Consider the following 20454-nt stretch of genomic DNA (forward strand, 5'->3'; position numbering starts at 1 on the left):
ACGAACAATCGGTACAGAATCCATGGAAGGAACCTCCCCACTAGAATCACGAACATAAGCCAAATAAGCCAAACACCCCTTCTCGACCATACACCAAGCCTTCATATAAGAAATAACCATGCTAGTACAATGACCAGAAGTAACTCTCTACTCCAATCAAGGCAACCCCGACAAGGCTAAGGTCACGGTCTTGGTGTGACAGTCCAATATAGCATGATAAGGTGACAACCAATCCATCCCCAGAATAACATCGAAGTCAACCATATCAAGAAGTAGGAGATCTACACTAGTCTCAAGACCCCCAATAATAACCACACAAGAGCAATAAACACAATCTACAATAATAGAATCACCCACCAATGTAGACATATATACAAGAGCACTCAAAGAATCACTAGGAACAACCAAATACGAAGCAAAGTAAGATGACACATAGGAGTATATAGACCCTGGATCAAATAGAACTGAAGCATCTCTACTGCAAACTGAAACTGTACCTGTGATAACGGCATCAGATTCCTCAGCCTTAGGCCTGGCTGGGAAAGCATAACATCTGGGATGGGCCCTACCACTCTGAACTACATCCCTGGGATGGCCTCATGCTGGATGGCCTCCACTTCTAGCGACCTGACCTCCACCTCTAGCTACCTGACCCCTACCTCTAGTTGGCTGAGCGGGCGGTGGAACACCCGGTGCCGGAACCATGGCACGATAACCCTGATGTTGAGAACTGCTCGAAGCTCGAGGGCAATATCTAGCAATGTGCCTCGGATCACCATAAGTATAACAAAACCTCGGCTACTAAGACTGCTGACCCTGAAACTGACCCTATCAGCCTGAGTAACCACCCTGAAAGATCTGGAACGAAGGTGCACTGATAGGAGCTGGTGGTGCACTAGAAGGTAGCTGATCAGAATATTGCATATGAGAGCCACGGCCACCTGAAGCACCGTGAGAAGCCTGAAGTGCTGAATGAAATGGCTTGGGAGGATGGACTCTACCAAAAGAATCCATGCCTCTAGACGAGGCACCACTGAACCTACCAGAATGATGAGGCCTCTTGTCAGACCCCTGACTACTCCCCCGAGCAAAAACCATCTCAACCCGCCTAGCCACATTGGCCGCATCCTGAAAATAAATCTCACTTCATCTCTTCTTAGCCATATGCAATCTGATAGGCTGAGCGAGTCCCTCAATAGACCTCCTCACCCTGTCTCTCTCAGTGGGGAGTATAAGAAGAGCATGATGAGCCAAATCCACAAACCTAGTCTCGTACTGAGTGACAGTCAGAGAACCCTGCTGAAGATGCTCAAACCGCATGTGATAGTCCTCTCTCTGAATGATAGGAACGAACTTCTCGAGAAATAGCTAAGAGAACTGGTCCCAAGTCAAGGCAGGCGATCCAGCTAGTCTAGTCAACACAAAATCATTCCACCATCTCTTGGCGAACCTATCATCTAGAATACAGCAAAGTCGACCCCATTGGTCTCCACGATCCCCATGTTCCGCAACACCTCATGGCAGCGGTCAAGATAATCCTGGGGGTCCTCAAAAGCTGCCCCACTGAAATGAACCGGAAAAAGCTTGGTGAACTTGTCCAACCTCAACAAAGCCTAAAAAGACATAGATAGTCCACCAGCAGCCTGATTCGCAATAACTGGCTGAGCTACTCCCACTAATTGAGCTACTGGAGTCTAAAACTGAGGAGCCATCTACTCCGGAGTATGGGCTCCTCCCCCAGCTTAAGAAACGGCTGGTGCTACAGGAAATATGCCAGCCTGGGCTACGCTCTCTATAAGGCCCACTATACGGACCAAAGCATCCTGAAGTACCGGGGTAGCGATGAACCCCTCTGGAACCTGAGTTGGCCCTGCTGGAACGGTCTGGGCCGGAACCTCATCATCAAACTTCACCTGAGGCTCCGCTGCTGGTGTTGCTGCTCGAGCTATAGGCTGAGCCCTACCCCTACCTCAGCCTCTAGCATGGCCTCGGCCTCGTCCTAACCCCTCGTAGGAGCTGCCACTAGGGGCTCGGGCTGCTGGTCAGCTGATGAAGCGGTATGTGTTCTTGCCATCTGCGAAAGAACAAGAGTAGAAAGTTCAATTAGCATTGAGAGACCAAATCGCACGATAGAGAAGAATAGATATGAAGTTATTCCCAAATTTTGTAGCCTCTGGGAGATAAGTACAGACGTCTCTGTACCGATCCCTCCCGCCTCCGTACTGATCCCTCAGACTCTACCTAGCTTGTTCGTGAATTGTGAGACCTAGGCAACCTACTGCTCTGATACCAACTTGTCACGACCCGGATTTCTCACTATTGGGATCTCGATGGCGCCTAACTCTTAGAATGCTAGGCAAGCCAACAGATACAGTTCTATCATACAAATCACCAACCAAAACAGTAAGTAACAGTAAGTTTAAACTAGACCAATAAGAAGTACGGAAAATGCTATAATAGTTTAAAACACTATTACACGACTACCCAAAGATCTAGTGTCACAATCCGCGAACTTCTAAGAATTTCTACAAATACTGGTTTTAAAGAAAATACAATTGTCCTCGAAATGAAGGAAAACATGATAAACTAAGATAGAGGGAAGGGGACTCTAGGGTCTACGAATGCTGGCAAATTTACCTTGGGTCTCCTGATGGACTGAAAGCAGCAACACAACTCTAATCAATGAGGTCCGACACCAAAATCTGCACAGAAAGTGCAGAGTGCATTATCAATAGAACCGATCTTATGTACTAGTAAGTTCTGAGCCTAACCTCGGTGAAGTAGTGACATGTGAAGTTAAATAATATACGAGGAAATAACAATAACAGAACTTTAATAGAAAATAATGGGAAGGGAAAAACATGTTGAGGGGATTGCAAAAATAAGAAGCGCCACATTAGAGAATTTTAACAGCTAGTACACCTTGAACCAATAACAACAAGTAAATACAGTAAGGGCAAAATGCACGGCATCACCCTTCGTGCTTTTACTCTCAACCTCACCATATAAATCAGATAAGAATGGCACGGCATCACCCTCCATGCTTTTACTCTCGTCTTTACCATTAGAAATAATAGAAACGACACAGCATCACCCTTCGTACATTAACTCTCTCATAACATAACATGGCACGACATCACCCTTCATGCATTATCAATATCAGAATACGGCACAACATCACTCTTCGTGCATTAACACTCACTCTTAATATTTTGCACGACATCATTCTTCGTGCTTTACACTCTTCCTCACCCAAACAACTGAAACAATAACAACCTAGCAAGGGAATCATCAATAACCAACCTCGTTTCAACATTTAACTTCACAATATAAATCTCAACTTGAGTCAATACTCAACCAATATCCAATATCAAAAAAACATAATAAGACTTATTTAACTTGAAGAATAACCAATTTAAGCATGAACAGTACGTACAAAGATATACAACAGTCATAAGTACAAGACTCACTCGCATGCTATGACCCGACAACAACGTATAGATACTCGTCACCTCACCTATACGTCGTACTCAACAACTAAACACGTAGCAAATAAGGCAACAATACCTAATCCATCAAGCTAATGTTAGCCACAATACTTACCTCGCTTCCATGGGCCACTTTGCTCAATCACAACTTTTCCCTTCATAAAAGCCTCCGGACCAAGAGAATCTAGCAATTTACCTACCAAACGATTCAATTTAAGCCTTAGGAACTACCCACGATAGCAAGGAATTCAATTTAGGTCATTTTTGAAAAAGTCAACACCCGGGCTCGCTTGGTCCAAACCTACAATTCGGATCTAAACCAGATTACTCATTCACCTCTGAGCCCGGATATACAATTGGTTTCGGAATCCGACCTCAATTTGAAGTCTAAATCCCCAAATTTCGAAATTCCCAAGTTCTACCCAAAATTTCCGATATCACCATGAAAACTCTAGATTCTAAGATGAAATCTTGTAAAAAGAAGTAAAATAGTGAAAAAAACGAGTTAAGAATCACTTACTTATGATTTGAGGAAGAAGAAGTGTTTGGAAATTTGCCTCTTATGTTTTAGGGTTTGAAAAATTGAAAAATTGAAAAATGAATGAAAATCCCCGTTTATATAGCAACCATCTGATCTATACTATGCGGTCTGCGAAATTTCGGGCGCGGTCGCGTACCTCACCGCGGTCCGCGAAATTATGGGTACGACCGCGAACTTTGAGCCTTACCCTACCGCGGTCGCGAAGTCCCACCGCGGTCCGCGAATTTCATTTCGTGGTCGCGCTCCTATGATCGGAGACCTGAAATCTCTGCAACTATTTAACACGAGGTTTTCTAAGTCTAAAACATCCCGTAGCCTACCCGAAACTCATCCGAACCCTCGGGGCTCCAAACCAAATACGCACACAAGTCTTAACACATCATATGAACTTGCTCGGGCGATCAAATCGCCAAAATAGCATCTAGAACTACGAATGTAGTACCAAATTGCATGAAATTTTCAAGAAAGTTTCAAAACTTCTAACTTTTCAACTAAAGGTCTGAATCACGTCAAATCAACTTCGTTTCTCACCAAATTTCACATATAAGGTATAAATATTATAATGGACCTGTACCGGGCTTCGAAACCAAAATACGGGCCCAAAACCAACAAGTTCAAATATTTTTAAATTTCTAAAAACTATTATATTTTTCAGTTTAACAATTTTCTTCAAAAATTCATTTCTCGGGCTAGGGACCTCGGAATTCAATTCTGGGCATACGCCCAAATCCCATATTTTTCTACAGATACTCCGGGACCGTCAAATCACCAGTCCGGGTCGATTACTCAAAATATTGACCAAAGCTAATTAAAATCACTTTTTAAGGCAAAAACTTAGTATTTTTTTTCAAATTTGCACAAAAAGGCTTTCCAGAAACACGTCCGGATTGTGCACGTAAATCGAAAAAAAATAAGGTTTTGAAGACCTCAGAGCCCCAAATTAGGTTCTAAAACACGAGATGACATTTTGGGTCATCACATATCCTTTCTATTCCAATGACTATGTGATGAAAAAATAATATAAAAAATTAAACCCCAAGTTCGCTTATGTTGGGCCGGGCCATGATTGAAACCTTTGTTTTATGAATCAATCCTACGCCCAAAAGAATTACAAAAGTTGTTGGAGTTTCATTTGAAGCAATTGTGAAATTTTACCTATTTGGATGACTAACACAAACTTTACAATTATTTTGTTTACATTTTGGAGGCAAGAATTTGCATAATATGAAATCCTAGATCTTAAACTTAGGACCGTTTGGTTATAAGTTTTGGGGGCTTATTCTTAAAAAAAATTGAAAACAATATTTGTTCATGGATAATTATCAGTTTTTGGATGAAAATTTTTTCCACTCACAAAACTTTAACTTTTTTATCATATAAAATGCACGTACAAATACAACTTCAACTTCCAAAAATTATTTTTCAACGCCTTCAAAAATTTCTTTTTCAAGTTTCATCCAAATTTTTGTCCATAACGCTAGCTTAATACTCTACTTATATATACTTTTATACGTAAGATATTTTCTTTTCTCTATCATTTTGGATGGATCCTGTCATATATGGTTTATATATTCTCATAACATAGAGTTAATGTTTCGTGACAATGACCGGCAAATTGCAAATCATGCAGTGAATTGCTGATATTTTCAGGTGATGTTATGTCTGTGGATCAAATAAGTGATGTCATTTTCTAGCATCTTGGAAAAGAAATTATTAGCAGAATACTGTATCATGAATTGGTTTACTTAATTTGTTTTAATTAAAAAGAGTTAATTTTACTAAAGCAACCTGCAACTTGAAATAAGAGGCCTCGTGTCAATCACGTTCATATAGAGTCAATTAGTCAAATGATCGCTCAATTTTCTCAAATTATCTCCTAAAGTTACTTTTCTTTCGTTTGTAACAACAAAGTCACTGAACTATGCCTATTGCACTCAGAAGGTCACTCAACTAGATTTTTCAAATTTTGGATTGTCAAACACCTATTTTACCCTCTAAATTATAAATATTTATCTTCTTTTATTTTTTATACTTTTCAATATTATGATTTTACCTTTTTAATTTATATTATGGGCTTACCTATATAATAAATAAATATTATTTATGAATTAAAAAAAGTATTAAGCATCTAGAATGTTGGATAACAAAATAATGATCATAGCAAAAATATTAATTAGAATAATTTGTTCATAATAATAATTTTAGTATTAACAACAAAAATTCAAAAAAATTATTTACACAATTCAGAATGAAAGAAAATAAAGGTTGTAAAATATATATTCGATGCATGTAATATAAAAATAATTATTTAAATAAAAGTATTTTTATAATATACATTATATATTCTTGAAAATTAATGCAATTATATTGTATATATTCCATACACGACTTAACATACCATATTTTACCCTATACAGATAGTCCCGGTACTTTCCGGTGACATAACTTTGTGTCATCGGAAAGTTGGTAGAAACATAATAATATAATTGTGCATAATTTTCAAGAATATATAATGTATATTATAAAAATACCTTTATTTAAATAATTATTTTTATATTACATGCATGGAATATATATTTTACAACCTTTATTTTCTTTTTTTTTGAATTGTGTAAATAAATTTTTGAAGTTTTGTTGTTAATTCAAAAAAATATTATTACTAACAAATTATTTTAATTAATTTTTTTTTACTATGCTCATTATTTTGTTATACATGCTTAAATACTTTTTATTTTTTAATTTATAAATAATATTTATTTACTCTATAGGTAAGTCCATAATATAAATTAAAAAAGAAAAATCATACCATTAAAAAGTTTTAGAAAAAAAAAAGAAGATAAATGTTATAATTTAGAGGGTAAAATAGTTATTTGGTAATCCAAAATTTGGAAAATCTAGTTGAGTGACCTTCTGAGTGCAATAGGCATAGTTCAATGACTTTGTTGTTACAAACGAAAGTAAAGTGACTATAAGAGATCATTTGGGATACTTGAGTGACCATTTGAGTAATGGACTGCAGTTCATATATATATATATATATATATATATATATATATATATATATATATATATATATATATATTCAGTCCAATTAGAGAGTTAATATGTAGATAGCTAAACGGATAATAGCGCTTTCTAATCAACAGGAAAAGAGAGAATATTTAGAGAGTTAATTTGTAGATAGCTAAAAGGATAATAGTGCTTTCGATTCCTTAATTGTTGACTAATCTAATTTTGCTGATCGTGGTATTCACATAAAGTCACTAGAAGAAAACAAATGAGATATTTTTGTAATATTTTAGCAAGTTGAGGGAAATTTTATATACAAAATGTTGTCTACTTACTTTTTTATGATAATGCAGAAAAAATCAATGATATTTAAGTGAATATCCATGAAATTACTCTTCAAAAGTGAAAATCTCACCGATTTTTATGTCAAAATAAGGAATATTAAGAGAACGTTCACTTAGGATAAACATTGAGTAGTAAATTTTTTAATGTTACAATCGATGAACCATTATATATGTAGAAATTACTCAAGCAATTTACCTCTTAACCTTAAAAAATGCATAATTATTTACTAAATTTGTTATTATTTCCCTATGTTATAATGTTTTTTGTGTTACGTTGATTAGACAAATAAAATATAAATACTTCTTAGAAGAGGGAATAGCAGAGAGCTCTCCGTCAACATGCTTGCTTCCTCACGAGGGTAAATTGGTCATTTCATGCGTTATTATGCTTAAATTGTCTATTGTGCCCGTTTTTGTTGTTAACGTGTCTGATCTGGAGTGGAGTCCAAAGCTACTTTGCTACCGTGTCACGATGTCAATCACCACTGCACTCTCTTGGTTAATCTGTTTCTCTCTCCTCATGCCAACGTTCAAAGTTTTGTTATTCCAAGGTAATTCGATAGTTCAAAAGTTAGTTTATTGATCTATGTTTTCGTACGACGAAGCTTCATCTCTGTTCTTGTGACTTTCTGATTTTGTGTTTTTCCTATAGCCTTTAATTCCTCTGTAAGTTTCTTTTTGCTTTATATTTCACTTTGTTTTTTGAATGTTTATTGTCGTCTGATTGCGTCGCCCCAGCTTTGTAATTGATTTGTTTTATTGACATGCAAATGGGTAATTTGTGCAAAAATTGGTTTGATCCTTGCAATTTTTGACATTTTACAGCTGGATAACACTCTATTTCGTAGTCTGCGACAAACTACTTAAATTTAATTTGATTTTTACGCCATAGATCACCAAAAAGTTTATTGTCAGATCTGATGCAAATGGTAAAGAGAAACATTTACAGTGATGGAAGTTCGCATGTAGAGCAACGATTTCTCACTGTGAATGATTAAGCTATGAGATTGTAGTTTAGCTATGAGATCATACGACTTTGCACATGTCCTTGATACAGAAAGCTTAATGAAGCAGTGTTAAAAGCAAAGCTGCTTTTTTGCTTAAACATTTGAAGAATATGTTGCATAAGAATCCCTATAGGCATGATTACTAAGTGTAAATAGTTAGAACATATGTGTGCACAATCTTGAGAACAAGTCTCCATATGGAGAAGGTTGGCTCCTAGCTCGCTGCAGTCCTAGAAATTGCTCTACTATTACTATGGAAGTATTTTCAATTTTATTTCTTTAATTATAAACCTATTTACCTTCTACACAATTCTGACTACGAAAGAATCTGTAAAGTTCTTACAAATGTAAATTGATCTTGTGTAGTTTTAGAAGCACGAAGCTCGTCGATAAAAGATGAGATAAACACTAAAATAACCTCTAGATCTAATAGTTACAAATACAAAATCCAGTTTCACTATACAACCTTGGTCAGAGTGTAGCCCAGATATACATAGGTCCAGTTAAAAAAAAAAAGAAAAATACTTCTGATTTACTGCTCTTTATGATTCTGCCACAGATTTGCAACGTTTTTCATACTTGCCCCTGCTATATTTCTTAACATTCTGATAGTTTTCAGTAGCATAAACGAATACTGTATTTTGACAAAGTTTTCCCGCATTATTAAATTTGGTGTGTACGTTTAAGATATTAGGGAAATAACATTGTAATTATGGTACCTATTACTTTCATATATGCTGCTCCCTTGAAAGGTTTACAACTTCAGCTTCAGTCTTTCACTTTAACCATTGTCTTGAACTCATCTGATGAAGAATGAAACTAACATACCAAAACCAAATACACATTTATTTAATTTTTCAAATGATAGTGTATTTTACAATAGAATAACTTTGTCATAGCCTTATATTGAATTCATCTACCTTTCTATTGTCAGTAGAATAAACAACAAACTCTCCTGCTTAAAGTCTACTGAGGTACTTTTTGGCTTGATTTCTGTGAACTATTTGAAATGCAGATATCTCACAATAATAAGTTTGTGAAGAAATGTCTTCTGACCGAAGGAACAAACATATACAAAAGATACAAAAGAGGAATCCTTAGTGGAAAAACTTATTGCAGAAGCATCTGTAGGAGAAAATTGTTGTATTATTATATTCATCACCGATGTCTGGTATTTATATTGCCACAGTCCTTAATAAGTTATAATCACTGACATCCCTGCTAGGGCTAAAACATGTGAACTTATTTAGTGGAAAATGTGTGAACTTGTAGCTATCTTTTTTTCGAGATTAACAGCACTGCACAAATGACATTCCTCAAACAAACAGATAAAGCACTTGGAGCAAATTAAAACACATGTATAGCCCATCAAAGCAGAAAAAACTAAACAATTCACGTACGGTAAAGTATCATTCAGCGAAATAAACCTTTTAACATGCTAATCAGAAAAGTTATAGAAATTATGTACATCAGAAAAGATGAAATTGCATATTTAAATAATGAACAAAACCTTGATGTTATTTTTATATGTCAGAACTTGCTAGATTCTAAACTCGTTAAGGTTTTTCTCATTTTGATTGAATAGTAAAACTGGATATTTATTTCTCATAAGTTCTCTTTATATAGAAAAAACTATTGTTGCTATTAGACTGTGGGTAGTCTTGATATTTTCAGATTCATCTCTGAATTAACTCTCAGTAATTCACATCAATGCCACAATGATTACATTTACTGGGCAGTTTGCTGATGCATTTATGACCGTAATAACTGATGAACTTGTACATTCCATTTCATTTTCCTTGTACTCTAAACCCAAAATGTCATATATGCTATGCAGCATGTGCTACATCTATATCTGGGTGGTCATGAAGAATAACAACTTCTATCTTTCATATTTTATTTCTTGTGCAACTATAATTTGAACCTTACTATTTTGTGTCAGGATTGGTTAATCTGACTTGTCTATGTCCGCGCTCATAAGCATACTCTACAATATTTTTAGAGTATTGTACAAGTGGTCTGTCAAGTCCTTGCTTAAACATAATGTTTATCTATACATTTTACAATTATGTCTTCTAATTATATAATGGTTAGATTATTTCACTGTTGCTAGAGTTGATTTGACATAATAGTTTATCATCTTTGTTGATAAATTTTTTAATTGTTGCTATCCTACACAGATTCATATCAGCAGGTACTGCTGGAAGACCATATGACTTTGGCATTGAAGCTTCTGTATTTGTTGGTTTGTACATCCAAAGCATTCCACTGACTTAAAATAACAAAATATTAGAGAAATAGATAGCTTATAAAGAGTAACATTTCTGTGATAATTATATAATCTTCTATTTCTCTTTTGGACACAAGCTCATTCCTTGCTGATATTGTAACTATACCTCAATTTATAATAGCAAAGCTTTGTTCATGTTGGGCTCGGGCAAAGCCCGGTCTACCCTTACTAGTAAACTAGCTACGCAGGAACTACTAACGTTCCACATCATCGCATCCATTAATACAAGACAATTCAATATCGATCCGACTTTTGTTTTGATTTTTCATTCGATCTGCAATTCTATATTAAAGTCCGACTAATTCAGATTCAAGTTGCATAAGACTCATTAAAGAAGGAAGCGTTTCCTATCGGAAGTCTATTCATTTATAGAGCTGGAATCCTGGATCTCTAAATAACAATGGAAAAAATCATATTCCTCTACCATAGGTGGTATCGATCATAAATTTCTACACAAGCTATACATCATAGTAGGGTTTTTTTTATTTCCCATTCGGTATTCGGTACCCATATTGTGACGCGATTAATCTGGATTTGCACGGGAAGTCCTACATTGGGGGTAAAGCACTCCCTAATAAAGACGGCTTTACACCCAGGGGCTCAAACTCGAAATCTCTGATTAAGGATAAAGGAGTAATTACCACTCCACCACAATCCTTATTGATCATAGTAGGTTAATATAGAAAGGAAATGTCCAAATGAAAAATAAAGGAAAGTGAGATCCAGATGGAAGGAAAAAAAAATGAAAAGAGCTAATCAAGATTTATTGTCCTAAAATCATGTGGTGATGGCTTTCCCATTTTATTTTGCTTTTCTCACTCATTGGCCCCTTCTTCCTTTTTCCTATCTAATCCACCTTTTAAAAAGGAAAGAGAATTATACACATCCACAAACCATATATTTTTTTTCCTCATTATTTCTTAAGACTTTATTCTTAGCTTTCCTTTTCTTTTTTCTTCCTCTTGGGAGACATCTCCAAAGAATGTTGTCCTCTCAATCTAAACCATACACGTCTTAGAATCTTACATAGTATACCACCTATGTCATTATTATTTTCACTTTTAACCACTAGGTAAAATAGCATTTGTAGGTAAATTATAGAGTTTGGAAGAATTCGAATATGTAATCATACTACTTAGTTTAAATGTTCCTTGTACTCCATTCCTCTTATTTTATGTTACTTTATTTTATTAAGGCCCCATTTGTTCATAATTTATATATTTTTTAAAAATGTGTTTGTCCATAAAATTTTACAAGTTTTTGAAATATTTTTGAAAATGAGTTTTTCAAATTCAAAATTTTCAGAAGAAACTTTTTCCACCACTCACAAAATTGCAACAATTTTTCAAGTGAAATATATGTTCAAACATAATTTTAAATTACAAATATCATTTTCTCAATTTAACTCCAAATACTACTTTTTTTCAGAAATTACAATTTTTATGTCCAAATGCCTACTAAGTATAAAGTCACTACTAACTACTAAGAGATGAATTCCTCGGTCTTTAACCAGAAATATCACATTTGAACCTTAGAAAATGAAGAAATTCATGATATGGGACATTTCTCTCATAAATGAGTCCTATACAGTGAGTACAATATCGGATGGTCAAATAAAAAAGATAAGTATGAAATCCAATATATTGATTTGATTTGTATATGAATATAAAAGAAAAAGTCAACAAAATTCTCACTCATGCATTTCCAAAATTTTAAATTCTATTGGAGCCTAAAATAATCTTACTAAGCGGTAATTTCGGATCTAAAAGTTGAGACAAAAAATAATACAATAATAACACATAAGGTTAATTGATTTGTCTACATTGAAAAGTTTTCTCAAAAGATATAAAGAAGGGCTATGTTATTCAAGAAGATAGGTGTTTCTCCATTTATAGGAGCCAAAAATTGATTTGATGTAGACTTGGCATTAAAGTTATGTTTGAAAATTCCCTAGTTGCTATAACTCGTAAGTGCACTAGTCTTGATGCCAAATTGTAAACACAAGAATAAATAAATAAGTTACAAAGGAATTCAAATAATAAAAAAGATAAACTTACGAAGAACGTCAAGGAGATCAACACATAATATATACTACAAAAAGGAAATTTAATCAAATATATACTGTAATTTTCTAGCAAAAAGGGGTTCGGATAAACCCCTTTTACCCGTAACTCCGTCCCTGAATATAGGGGCGTATCTAATGTACTAATGATGAGTTCAATTGAACCCATAATTTTCGATGCAAAGTATAATTAATTTGTAAAAAATTATTAAAATTGCAAAAATAGTATATATAAACCCACAATTTTAAAAATATAATGGATTCAATACTAAAATACTTAAAAGATGAACTTACAAAGTTTAAATTCTGGTCCGCCTCGAATAAGTGAACATTTGCTGAAATGTCAAACACTTCATTCTCTTATTTGTTAGATTTACTACAAAGCAGAATTAAATTCACTTATGAGAAAAGGGAAAATACATAAGATCAAGATGCTGAACTTGTCTTCAAAAGTAAGTTTCCAACTCAACTTATACGGACATTCTTTTTCCATTCTATACTTATCCGAAATGAATTTAATACTTTATTGAAAGATGACATGGCAAAGAAAAAAAATCTTCATAAACGCAAGCGAAGAGCCAAAAAAAGGTTAAAAACTCATTAAATAATTACAGAGTTAATCCCATTAAAAAATTTAAAATTTTAATCTATATTAGTGAAAATATTACATCATCACAATAATGGTTCCTCGTGTGTTATTAGAAAAAGAAAAGGGGGTTGATTGCAAATAGATTTGGCGAACTTTTTGCAGGCACATTTTATATTGTCTGGTTTTGGTCAACAATGCTCCAAGAAAATGAAAAACAACTGGTGGCAATTTATTTATTTTAATTAGGTTGCCCTTTTCATGTCTTTATTTGATTTTATCAACACATGAACAACAAGGCACAAATAGGATACCCAAATTAGCTGACAGTATTAATATTCTTTTTCCTCAAAAATATTTTAAATTATTAGGACAAATTTTCTTCGGCAAAGATCAATTTTAGTCCGCCACCGAAATTATTTATATTTGGCAACCGTAAAAATATATAATATTTATATACAATATTATTTTCCTAATTTTTATTCTCATTACAAAAATAAGGGAAACAAACAAAGGACTCCTCCTGGCCCGCATGCCCTTTTCCCACCCAAAAAGACTCCTGACAAAGACCAGAACTAAATAATAATTTTTAAAATATTGAGGAAATTGAAGTTGAGATATTTTAGAAAATAAAAAATTATAAAAAGGAAGGGCATTCACCAAATCATTTTTATTTATAGTCCGGCCAAAAATTAGGTTATTTTGAGAAATGCTTTTTTTCAAAAGTGTTTTTCTCAAAAGTACTTTTGGTGAGAAGTAGTTTATGTTTGGCTAATTAGTTTGAAAAGCACTTCTGAGCAGCAATTAGTGTTTGGCCAAGCTTTAAAAATCTGCTTCTAAGTGTATTTCTCTCAAAAGTACTTCTCAAAAAAGTGTTTTTGGAGAGAAGCTACTTTTTCTTACTTCTCCAAAACTGCTTCCGCTTCTCCTCAAAAGTACTTTTTTTCCTTCCAAAAGCTTGACCAAACACCTCAATTTTTGGCCAAAAATATTTTTGGTAAAAAAAAGTACTTCTGGCCAAAAAGAAGCTTGACCAAACAGGCTATTAATTGAATTTGCTAGTAAGATGCCATAATAACTCCGTAAAAATAGCACGGTATGGCCAGTTTTCGGACTGATCATTCAAAAATAGCCAGCGTTTACGAAGTCAATGAAAAATAGCCACTATTTTGCAGCAACAGAGACCGGTCCAGCATAATATACCGGAGTTCGGTGCACCTGTGTATGAATTCCAGCATATTATGCTGGACCGGTATACTTTGTTGACTCCAGTATAATATACTGGAGACTGGAGCGTCGGTGCTCCAAACTCTAGTATATTATACTGGACAATTATACTTGCTGGAACTCCATCATATTATGCTGGAGTTCCAGCATACTTATCCTGGAACTCTAGTATAATATGCTGGAGTTCAAACATACTTATGCTGGAGTTCTAGTATAATATACTCGCGTATTTTCCGGGTTTTGAACAGTATTTTCGCCCAGATTTATCTTTACATGAAAAGTGGCTAAATTTTGATTACTTTTAAAAGTGTGCTATTTTTGAACGACCAGTTGTAAATCTGGCTCAACTATGCATTTAGTTATTAGTTTCTTCCTTTATAAAGAAATTATAAAGAGATAAAGTATTGCTCCCTTTGTTTCACTTTATTTATGGTAATTTTACTTTTATGGATACTACAGTATTCTAGCTAGTGTTAATCATATATTACCACCCTAATATAGACTACCGTGAGTTGTATTCTCGTTCTCTTTTACCAAATAAAAGTTGGAAAATTATAAGAAATATACAAAATAAAATTTATACTTACAATAACGCACAATACTTTAACAAAATTTTCACATAATATATACACCGTCGAAGAAAACTCATAAAACTAAGAATTTTAAAGATCTTCTCTTTCAAGCGCAACTCCCATGGCTTTATCAACTTTTTTCTCCAAAAAAAAAAATCTCCATTTTTGTTTTCTTACGCCAAAAACTCTTTCTACTAATTAAATTATTTCTTCATTTTTGATGAAATATCATTAAAGATCCATTCGACGCTTCAATTTGAGTTTAAATTTTTTTAGTAATTATATTTTGAGTTGGTATGTCAAAAATCGATTTGAACGTCTATATATTCTACAAAAGGTTAAGATCGGTGTAAATTCGAACTTAGTGAGATTTGGTTAAAAAAAATTAGCGCTTATGAAGGAAAAAAGGCAATCAAAGTGTCTTTGATAGTCATCAAATATTTGTAGTAATTTCAGACTTGATAAATTTACTTAGAAATGCAACCTTTTTCACGTTCTAAGCTAAATATACGTAGTTTAATGCACGTCATTTGTATAAAGAATATGTAAACAATGAGTCACACAACATTTATGTTAAATATGAATAGGAATATCATGATAATAACATAACTGAAAAACTAATAAAGTGTGATAACAAATTAGGAAAATGCCAACATGCATGTCAATAAACAAATTATACGTGAAAATATTCGACATCCAGTTTTAACTCTGTTTTAAGACAAAGTCTAATTTCACGGTCGTCAATTTCTTTAGGACAAATGATAAAGAAAATTATTTCCGTTGACCTGTTTCTTGAAATCAAACAGTCTAGTTAATGAGTCGTAGGCTAAAGTCTAAACCAATAAAATCAACTGATTTTTTACTACATTACTTAAAAAATATATTCTTTCATCCTTTTAATTCAAATTAGAAACATACAAGAACTTCCTTGAATTATGCTTCAATATCCAATTTGTTGGGGTCGACTAACTAGCTCGTTATTATCATTCGGTACTCACGAGTTTATTATTTTTACGTTCGTCGATTTAATACAATATTTATCTCCAGTCCAATATTTATTTTTTGTGAAAATAAGCTAGCGTTTAGAGATAAATTTAATTGAAATTCGAAAAAAAAAATTTGAAATTGTGTTGAAAAATATTTTTTACAAGTTGAAATTGTGTTTGAACATGCATTTTATTTAAAAAAAGTTGAAGACTTGTGAGTGGAAGAAAAGATTTTCAATGAAAAATTATCCTAAACTAAAATTTGAAAACTTGAAAAGAAATTTCAAAACTATTAAAAAAATTTATAATATTCCATGAACAAATAATATTTTCAAAAAAATAATTAAAAATATCAAAATTTAAAGTTTCATATTTTTTATTTATTTAGTTTAGTTAAAGAAATTAAACAGATTGACTTTCCATAGGCATAATATATCAAATAAATCAGTACTAAAAGTGTATTAGGAGAACTATTTTGTCACACTTGGTTTAAAATATGTATAATGACGAAAATATTACTACCAATTTATAAAACCAAACTATTTAGCGGCCTGATATTGAGGGCAAGTGTGTTAAAACATACGAAGGTTCCATTCGTCAAACAAACAGTAAACACGCGCCTATGTGTTAAGACCAAAGCCTGCTCTCAATTCTCAACTACACCACTCTCTCTCTCTCTCTCCTTTTCTTCTTCTTCTTCTTCTCCGGCACCGTTTCCGGCGGAACTCCGACCTAGAACTTTTTTCGTATCTCTCTATAGAAACTTCTCGAAATTTACTCCGAACACAGCCAAAAAAAACGTTTCAAAACCCATATAAAGAAACTTAAGAGGACCACTACAGTCCAAAACACTTTTTCTCTCTATAATAATGGACCACCGGCCGTCACCCACTTTCCCACCTTTGCCGGCAACATTTCCCGGCTAAAAATAATGCATGCCCAAAAAATGCCCCTTAAAAACACCAATTTTACATAAAGCCACGTCCTTTGCATTTTAATATATCATACGTTAATAATTACAGGGGCTTTTCTGGTATTTTAACGAAATGGCTGCTACACCAAATACAACCACAGCTTTAACCACCGTGGACTCCACCGGCGGCGGCGGAGGCTCGGTCGACGAACTTAATGCTAAGGCAGTGCACAAGAGGTACGAAGGGCTTGTGATGGTACGGACAAAAGCTGTAAAAGGTAAAGGGGCTTGGTACTGGGCTCACCTTGAGCCTATTTTGGTCCACAATTCTGATACCGGACTTCCTAAAGCTGTTAAACTCCGTTGTTCCTTATGCGACGCCGTTTTCTCTGCTTCTAACCCTTCAAGAACTGCCTCTGAACATCTTAAAAGAGGAACTTGTCCTAATTTCAGCAACTCTGTTGCAAAGCCCATTTCTTCTGTGCCACCAACTACTACTAACGTCACTTTAACTCCGTCACCAACTCAGCTAAATCACCGTAAACGGAGCTCTTCTGGTGGTGGTGGTGGTGGGGTACGTGGGGGTAGTTCAAGTGGGGGTGGGGGGAGTGTGACTACAACGTCGTACCAAGTTCCACCTTTAGCAATTGTTGATCCCTCTAGATTTGCTGTTGAGTTAGCCTATTCCCCTGTTGTTTCAATGGCTACTACAGTTGTTACTGCTACTGGTGGCAGTGGTGGTTGTATGGCAGGCAGTGGGGGTTGTACGGTGGGTAGTGGTGGTGGTGTGTATGCACATCAGCATTTGATGTTGTCAGGTGGTAAAGAGGATTTAGGTGCTTTAGCTATGCTAGAAGATAGTGTGAAGAAGCTAAAGAGTCCTAAAGCATCACCTGGCCCAACATTAAGCAAATCCCAGATTGATTCAGCACTTGATTATCTTGCTGATTGGGTGTATGAATGTTGTGGGTCGGTCTCGTTTTCGAGTCTTGAGCATCCAAAGTTTAAATCTTTCTTAAACCAAGTTGGTTTGCCGCCACTCTCAAGGAGAGATTTTGTGGGTTCTAGATTGGATGCTAAGTATGAGGAAGCAAAGGCTGAATCCGAGGTGAAGATTCGTGATGCTATGTTCTTTCAGATTGCATCTGATGGTTGGAAGTCGAAGAATTATGGTGAAGAGAATTTGGTTAATTTGTCTGTGAATCTTCCCAATGGGACCAGTGTCTTTAGAAGGGCAGTGTTCACTAGTGGATACGTGCATTCTAAGTATGCAGAGGAGATTTTTATGGAGACCATTTCTGAAATTTGTGGCAACAGTTTGCACCAATGTGTAGGTATAGTGGCAGATAAGTTTAAGGCCAAGGCTTTGAGGAACTTAGAGAATCAGCATCATTGGATGGTTAACGTTTCTTGTCAGTATCAAGCGTTTAATAGTTTGGTTAAGGATTTCAGTAAGGAGCTTCCTTTGTTAAAGAATGTAACTGGGAATTGTTTAAAGCTTGCGAATTTTGTTAATAACAAGTCTCAAGTTCGGAATAGTTTTCACAAGTATCAATTGCAGGAGTATGGACATGCTACTTTATTGAGAATACCATTGCGTAGTTATGAAAGATCAGATTTTGAACCTGTCTACACATTAGTGGAGGATATACTGAGCTCAGCACGTGCACTTCAATTAGTATTGTTGGATGAATCCTATAAGATATTGTCTATGGAGGAGCAAATTGCTAGAGATATCGAAGAGATGATGAGGAGCCCACATTTTTGGAATGAACTTGAAGCAGTGCATTCACTGGTAAAACTGATTAAGACAATGGCACAGGATATCCAGACAGAGAAGCCGCGTGTAGGGCAGTGCCTTCCTCTTTGGGAGGAGCTTAGGGTGAAAGTGAAGGATTGGTGTTCGAAGTTTCACATTGTCGAGGGACCAGTAGAGAAGGTGATTGAAAGGAGATTTAACAAGAACTACCATCCTGCTTGGGCTGCTGCTTTTATACTTGACCCTCTCTATCTGATTAGGGACAATAGTGGCAAGTACTTGCCTCCATTTAAATGTCTGACACCAGAGCAAGAGAAAGATGTGGACAAGCTCATAACCCGGCTTGTGTCTAGGGAAGAGGCTCACATTGCATTAATGGAGCTTATGAAATGGAGAACTGAAGGACTTGATCCTGTGTATGCTCAAGCTGTACAATTGAAACAAAGGGATGCCAGCTCTGGAAAGATGAAAATTGCTAATCCACAAAGTAGCAGACTTGTGTGGGAAACTCACCTCACTGAATTTAAGTCACTTGGCAAGGTGGCCGTTAGGCTAATCTTCCTTCGTGCAAGTTCATGTGGTTATAAGTGCAACTGGTCTTTCTTGAGATGGGCGAATGCTCATTCCCATTCAAGAGTGGGTATGGACAAGGCTCAAAAATTGATATTTGTTGCTGCTCATTCAAAGCTTCAGAGGAGGGATTGTTCTAATGATGAAGATAAAGATGCTGAGCTTTTTTCCTTGGCAAACAGTGAGGATGATGTTCTAAATGAGGTTTTTGTTGATACATCCTCTGTGTAGTGTTCCTTTTTTCTTATTTATTTATGACTACATTAGTAGGAATTTTTTCTGAAGAAATGAAATTCTTTCCACACTGTCGTGCTTTCTTGCATGAGCAGAGTTGTTCACTCTTAAAATCAGTGATGTGCAGAACAGCTTCTTGCTTGCTAAGAAAAAGCTGATTGAGAGAAGTTGCAGGACAGAAATGTTTGTACTGCTTTTGTTCTTAGGTAGTTTTGGAACTCATAAATTTTGATGTAGAGGGAAAGGTTTTTGTTTCCCTTTTCTTGTAAGATCAGAAATTTACTCTTGAATAGATCCTATTAATTTGATGAAAGTTCGTTCAGTTTTTGGCTTAAAGCTGCATTCTGTTCACAGTCCTTATTTAGTTATATCCAGATTAAGGTACCTCAAAGGACTTGTTTTGACAGAAATTTGCAAGTCATATTTCAACGGTAGATTCGGAAGTCAAAAGTATCCTCATTATGCTGGACAGATAATTGGTCTAATGCTGAGCCAGAAGTTAATTTATACTTTAACTGATCTCCTAGAATGATCTGTTGAATGGTATTTCAAAATAATTAACATGTTCACTCCAAAATACCATTCCATTTTGGTTTTGCTGAAAATCCCATGTTCAGTTCTTCCGACTCAGGTAGTAGATGTGACCGCGGTAACTAAATGCAACAATGTGTGGACGTGCCATCAAGATGCAAATGAAAAACTTTGACCTCAGACACAGCCTATCCTTTTTGTACGAGGAACTTGAAAGATGATCGCAGATGAGGTTTTGCTGTAGGTTCTGTACCTATGCTGTACCTCTGCACTACACACCATCTTTGGATCTGGTGTGAATCCATGCCTTCGATATCATTCTGGCACGGTCTGGT

At 35.1% G+C, this 20454-nt stretch overlaps 1 protein-coding gene and 1 long non-coding RNA gene across 2 annotated transcripts; both read left to right on the forward strand.

Moving 5' to 3' along the window:
- Positions 1 to 7700: 7700 nt before the first annotated feature.
- On the forward strand, positions 7701 to 10814 carry LOC107819285 (uncharacterized). The gene is made up of 2 exons (XR_001655689.2): positions 7701 to 7933; positions 10570 to 10814. It is a non-coding gene; the product is annotated as an uncharacterized LOC107819285 (long non-coding RNA).
- Positions 10815 to 16674: 5860 nt separating this feature from the next.
- LOC107819284 (uncharacterized) lies at positions 16675 to 19901 on the forward strand. The gene has a single exon (XM_075242395.1). The coding sequence runs from the start codon at positions 17159 to 17161 to the stop codon at positions 19583 to 19585; it is 2427 nt and encodes an 808-aa protein (XP_075098496.1). The 5' UTR covers positions 16675 to 17158; the 3' UTR covers positions 19586 to 19901.
- The last annotated feature ends 553 nt before the right edge of the window (positions 19902 to 20454 follow it).

This window comes from Nicotiana tabacum, chromosome 1 (genome assembly GCF_000715075.1).
Source record: "Nicotiana tabacum cultivar K326 chromosome 1, ASM71507v2, whole genome shotgun sequence".
Classification (NCBI taxonomy): Eukaryota; Viridiplantae; Streptophyta; class Magnoliopsida; order Solanales; family Solanaceae; genus Nicotiana; species Nicotiana tabacum.